This window comes from Helobdella robusta, assembly GCF_000326865.2.
Source record: "Helobdella robusta unplaced genomic scaffold HELROscaffold_5, whole genome shotgun sequence".
Classification (NCBI taxonomy): Eukaryota; Metazoa; Annelida; class Clitellata; order Rhynchobdellida; family Glossiphoniidae; genus Helobdella; species Helobdella robusta.
Genome location: NW_008705254.1, coordinates 6,426,112 through 6,432,821, shown reverse-complemented (window position 1 = coordinate 6,432,821; position 6,710 = coordinate 6,426,112). Strand labels below are relative to the sequence as shown.

General features: G+C 37.2%; 1 protein-coding gene across 1 annotated transcript in view; it reads left to right on the top strand.

Moving 5' to 3' along the window:
- The window catches only part of HELRODRAFT_131932 (hypothetical protein), a gene marked incomplete at both ends in the record, with an annotated part of 8,976 nt that extends 2,266 nt beyond the window's left edge, over positions 1 to 6,710 (top strand). The window contains 5 exons of the mRNA XM_009027578.1: positions 468 to 568; positions 3,449 to 3,578; positions 4,076 to 4,207; positions 5,240 to 5,398; positions 6,666 to 6,710. Coding sequence (XP_009025826.1) covers positions 468 to 568; positions 3,449 to 3,578; positions 4,076 to 4,207; positions 5,240 to 5,398; positions 6,666 to 6,710 — 567 coding nt within the window. The remainder of the gene's footprint in view (positions 1 to 467; positions 569 to 3,448; positions 3,579 to 4,075; positions 4,208 to 5,239; positions 5,399 to 6,665) is intronic.

Here is a 6,710-nt window from a genome sequence, read left to right as displayed (position 1 = left end):
CTGTGTGTGATGTCTGTCTGTGTGTGTGTGTCTGTGTGTGTGTGTCTGTGTGTGTAAACGTTTGTGGTTCGTTCCCTCCTTTATGTATGGACATGGTCAGCCAATGTTGAAATCATTCATCTTAATCAATCAGTTGATGTCCAAGACTTTCCCCTGCCACTTTTATGTTTTCGTGCATGCAATTCTCTGTAGCTTGAAATTTTGTGTACTTCTGTCTGTCTTCCTTTTGTTTTTATGCTGCCTGCTTGTACGCTTGCATGAATGTTTGTACTGTTTTGTGCGCTTTCTTTTTGTACGTCACGTGTTTCCGTGATAGTATCATCAGTATCACATTATCTATTTCCTCCACTGGCATGGTTTTCTCGTTATCCTCGTCATCATTATCATCATCGTCATCATCATCGTAATCAATGCAATCAATCATCATAATCACCACCGCCCCCATCATCATGATCATGATGACGCAGGTGAGTGAGGAGTCCTTATTTGGTAACGTCGGTCACAGTGCCGCCATGGAGGAGTTCCTCAACTTTCTCGGGGGTCGTGTCAAACTGAAGAACTTCACGGGGTTAGTCAGTCGGTGGATATGTTGTTGTCGTTGATGATGGTGATGATGATGACGATGATGATGATGATGATAATTATGTTGTTTTTTATGATGATGATGATAATTATGTTGTCTATTATGATGATGATGATGATGATGATAATTATGTTGTTTATTATGATGATGATGGTGATGATAATTATGATGATAATGATGATGATGATAAATAAGTTGTTGTTGTTGATGATGACGACGACGATGACAACGATGATGACGATGTGGCAAACAGGTGGTGATGATGAGGATGATGATATTAGTGTTGTTACTAACTAGGATCAGAAGAACGTGAGAGGCCTGGCGTATCAAATTCCACGCGTTGATAACGTACTCTCACGTTTTAATCTATCATCGTTGGAATTGAAATATGCATCAGCAAATTAGCTCACTCTGGCGCCTATCCAAGTCTGACACAGCAACGCTACTCAATACGCTTTCCTCCGAGCTTCGAAACTATACACACCGTGCGTGTGAAGCATGTGCGTGCGTGCGTATGTGTGTGTGTGTGCGTACGTACGGATGTGTGTGCGCGAGGTACGTAGGTATGTGTGTGCGCGAGGTACGTACCTTGACAATTTGACCTTTTTTAAAAATAAAATTATAATTAAATGAATTAATTAAGCATGCAGAAGAATCATTCAACCAAGTTTCTGTTATAGCAATGACCTTAAAAACGTTAGATAGTAGTGATGAGTTTGAGATAGATAGATCCGATACTTTAATGAATAATGATCGACTGTTTTCATGCAATAAGGGTATGTTTGGAGTTTAATTTTTTGAATATTTAGAATTTATAATTTTAAATAAGTCGGTTATTGAGTAATAATGAGAATTCTACAAAAAGAGATTAAAATATTTGTCAACATCTAAAAATGAACAATTTAAATGATTATTTAACTGAGATAAACAAGGAGTTGAAGTCATACTTTTATTCATAATTATGATTAATTAAGTTCATTGTTGTCATGGTTGACTTTTTTAAAATTCCCATTCACGAATGATGGCGTGTTGAGGTAGGTTGTCTGGACTTTTCAGTTTGTCAGCTTCAGTCGCTTCCACGCAATTGCGAAACATTTGATTGCATGGGCACCATTAACTCGTTCTAAGTGAATATTAAAATCACGACCAATAGAATATGTGATGACAACATTGCAATATGCTCCAATAAAGAAACCAATTCACTGAAGAATGAAGACGTTATTTGATCCGATCCGGGTCGGTATATTGCAACGAAAATGTAACCGCTATCGCCAATGACAAGTTTCACTGCGATCACCTCAAAGGTAGCAATGGTTGTTTCGGCATTATCGTCACGATCATTGTTAGAACTTGGTGCTTCGGTTTTTTTTAACACGTGGAAGCTCGTAATTACTTTAATTTCGACACTTCTTAGGCATCAGCGATGTTGGTCTTCGACCATCTTCCGTCGTTACTCATTGCATCGAACATTTTTTTATCAAAGACTTGTCCGCATTAAGTTTGCCGTTTACTAAAATTTTCTGACCGACAACTTTTGTTTTGGAGAAGATATTTTTTATTGTTTACATCAAAATTGAACTTCAAATTATTGTTAGTGGATGTGTCACCATTTCAATGTTGCTATTGTTGAGTCTGGCCCTTTTATTGTTTCGTAATATCTGTCTGCCATTCAGGTTGGCTAATTTAATCGTTGTGTGTTTGCGAACGATCTGGCCATTTTTTGCTGTTGATAGTGTGCGTGTGCGTGTGTGTTCGCGTGTGTGTGTGCGTGTACGTGTGTGTATTATGTTCAAAAATGGGAAATCGGTATGCACATAATTAAAAGCTGCACATTCATTGTTGATTTCATTGTTTACTTTTGAAATATTAATAGGTCTTAGGCTAGGAGTTGTACATTTGTTGTTTGGTATATTAACTTGTTCAGAGCTATTGCCTGTAAATATATCAAACGTAGGCATAAATTGCAACAAATCATTAGTTTTTAAATGATCAAAAATTTCAACCATGTCCGTTGTTTTATTCAGTTTGGTGTTTCCACGAGTTCCAAAGTTTTTCTTATTTTATTCTTTTCAATGTTTTCAAGTTCATTTAACAACAATTTTTTAGCACTATTAACTTTTTCAAAATTTATAAATTTCCAAAACAGTATTTACAAATTTGTCATTTGAAAAACTTGCAATATTTTCAAAAAAATACCATAAAAGTTCCGAAATCAACATTTGTTTGTGTGTGCGTACGAAACAATTAAGTTATTAATATGTTGTCTGCTTTCAATCTGGAATGTTGATATGAATTGATGGACCAGCAATTGGCTCACGTACTTCCCACCCCTACTTACTTGTGCGTGTGGTCGATTAGTTTCACGTGCTGCGCTGTGTGTTAGTTGCACGTGAGTTTGCTGCAATGCATCACGTAACTATCCACCGCAGTAATATTTAATAAAAATTAACGAAATATGGAGCAGACCTCGCCAACCACAGGCACAGGCAAGCGAACTCACATACTCACTCACAAACATTTATAAATGTGTACACGTTTTATACACGTACACGTGCACGCACCACCACCACCAACAACAACATTCGCATAATTCATTTGTTCGGTGGCATTTATAAATCAATTTGTTTTTTATGAGAAAATTATTATTGCTGCCTACCTCAAAAGACGTTTCAATCTTTACATCGTGTTGTCTCGACAAATAAGATGATGATCACGTTGGGGCCGGTGATGGAGACGACAACGATGACTGGTGGTGATGATAAAGCTGATGACGAGGACAACGACGATTGTGTTTGTGATGAAGCTTATGATTTCATGACCACATATACACGATGAATTGATTTTCACTGATCGATCATCATTTAGTTTTCGGGGCGGCCTGGACACAAAGTTTGACCAGACAGGAGTGGATTCAGTGTACTCAGAGTTCAAAGGTCAGAAGGTCATGTTCCACGTGTCAACCCTACTGCCACACAGCGAATCTGATGCTCAACAGGTTGTTTGCGAATGAGTTCACACGCGCATGGCTTGAATTAATGTGAAGGACGCGGGCACATTGATTTTATGGCTGGTTGGGGGCAGTGACGATTGTAACGAGGAATTGGAGAATTAGTTAAATAATAGCACCATTCGGATCAAATTTCAACCTAGTAACAAATGCATGAATCAAACACGAGCAGACACGTGCCCACCTGCGCACCTACGCACAAACTCGCACTCAAACATTTAAATCGACAAAAACAAATGCATGGCATATAAGTACGCAAATAAATTCACACGTGTCTTTAAACAAATATGAAGCTCACGATGGTGTGGAGGCTGCGGTGCTGCAGTGGCTGGGTCCGAATGTGGAGAGGTCCCCGCTTGCCACTTGCGCTCTGGGAGGCATTGACTCGCGTGTGGTACATTTTAAAAACTATAAAGAGAATCTAAATAAATAAATAATTGTATATAATCAGACAAGCATTCTTAAACACACACACATTCACGCAGTTACAACGCAAGCGACACATCGGCAATGACATCGTCTCCATCATCTTCCAAGAAGACAACACACCCTTCATCCCGAACATGGTGGCATCCAACTTCCTCCACGCCTACATCGTCGTTCAACCAATCAAACGAGTTCCCCGCGTTGAAGGCCGATCAACAAAGGGCGTTTGTAACTGTAGGAGGGATGGTGATCACGTGAATGTGCCTGGTGGGGGGATGGGTGTTCGTGTGGAGGTGCCGGGGACGCCTGCCGCACCACTTTCGATTTTTTCCGAGGTTTCGAATGATCGTGAAGACGTGAAACGTGTTGACGCATTCGGTAATGACGAAGTCAATAACAGCAACAACAACTTCCACGACAGCAAAAACAAGAACGGTGATGACAACATCAACAACCTGACACATGCCGACAACATCACGAACATCAACAACAACAACGACGCTGATAAAAAATTAACAACCAGTGTGGTTTATAACAAATTCGCTGACAGTAACAACACTGACAGCAACATTAATGACACCAATAACAACAATAATGATAACGACAACAACGATAACAACGATAATGGAAATCGTGAACACGGCCACCACGCCGACAAGAAGATTTCGACGGACGAGGCAGACACGGAGTACATGGTGAGTAGCCGAGCCGACAGCACTCAGTGGTTTTCCACCGCGTTTCATAAATAACTCACTTAATTGTTATTGGAATCTTTTCAAGAACAATTTACTTTGAAATGCGATGCATAAAATTTTTTTTCTTCCTTCACAGGAATTCAATTGAGTGTGATTTAATATTTTTTATTTTTTGTTTCTCGTCGTTTCCTCGCTGAAGATGAACTTAGAACACTTCTAAGATAATTTATTGTGAAGGATATGATGATGGCGGTGATGATGATGATGGTGGTGGTGCTGGTGATGATGATGGTGATGTTGATGGTGATAAAAATAATGACTGTCATTTGTTTGATGATTTGAATGATTGAAAAAGATTACATCAGCACCATCGTCAACTATATAGTTGACGATGGTGCTAACCAACAGCACCGACAGTTTAACGACATTGATGTTAGCAACTAACATTATCAACAACTTAAATGAAACATCCCCACCACCTCCAACAGCAGCACACTGTAAACAACACACACACACTTCACTATCCAGGTTTGCGTGACAGCACGAGAAGATGTTCCGAACTTTGGACCCCCCCTACCTCACCCCCCCATCTTCAAGAAGGGACCTGCTTTTAGGGACTTCCTTTTCGCAAAAATGATAAATGCTGAACTTTCATGCTACAAGTCAAATAAGTTCAGCGAACTGGAGGTTAGACGAGATTGTAGTTGTTTGTAGTTGATGATGGTAGTTGGTGTTGTATTTGATGGTCGTGATGAAGATGGTTGATGTTGTAGTTGATGGAAGTGATGATGATGGTGGTTGGTTTTGTAGTTGATCGTGGTGATGAAGATGGTTGATGCAAAATACTTTTATTCTGCTTTGTCCTGTCTTTTTATTATATCTTTGTTCAAAACAAAGGTAGAATAAACAAAGAATAAAAATATAATAAACGGACAGATAAAATTACTGTTAGAAATATCGAAAAGCTCAATCGTAAACATTCAAAAGCTTAAAAGTTTGGTAGATTTTATCAAATATTTCATCATTTATGGTCTCCTTCTAGACTTTAAATAATTGTATGTATATATATATATATATATATATATATATATATATATATATATATATATATATATATATATATTGGATTAAGATTGTCACAAATGCAATTATTGACGTAAATCACAGCATGTTCAGCGTTAGTTGACTCCCAATTTAACTTTTCGATTTTTCTAACGGTTGATCGTAAATCATTTTCAAGTTTCTTTAGTTCAAAACCAAAATTTTTGTTTATTTTATGCTTCATAGAACATGATATACATATTTATTTATTAAGAAATATCATCGCATTTTCCGCATTGTTGAGTTTGTTACTAAGTATTTCAATTTTTCAAACAATTATTTTATCGATATTATTTAATTTATTCAAATTAACAATAAAATTTCTAATTATTTTAGACTGCATTTTCATATATTCCTTTACATGAAAGCTTTTTTCGGTAACCTTTACCATCATCAGTGTAATAGAGTTTGTGATATTGTTATATGTAGTTCATCTGGTATTTATAGTATTTTTTAACAAAGGGACTCAAGTTCCATTGTTTCTTTGTGTGAGTTATTACTTTGTTGGTAGGATCGTTACAGCCTGTTGTTGGATGTTTATTACAGGGTTTCTATTTTTCATTAATAAAGCCTCTGCCATTCTCAAATTGCTTATATTATGGTTGTAAAATAACATTTTTGTATTTGAGTTTAATATTTCCCTTGTTATTTTTATTTGGTGTGAATCCATTAGATGATTTTTTATTGCACCATTTTGTGTATGCATTGTTAACCTTCTTGATAAAGTCGTTGTAGTAAATCCGATATATTCTGTGTTTCGGTGCCTACAATTTCCCGATTTTACAACCAATCTTTATCTTTATTTTTGATTTTAACCTGTAACAACAGCAACATCTTTTATCCAAACAAACAGGACAGAACGAGGTCAGCCCTGCTTGAATCGTTGTTTCAAGATTTG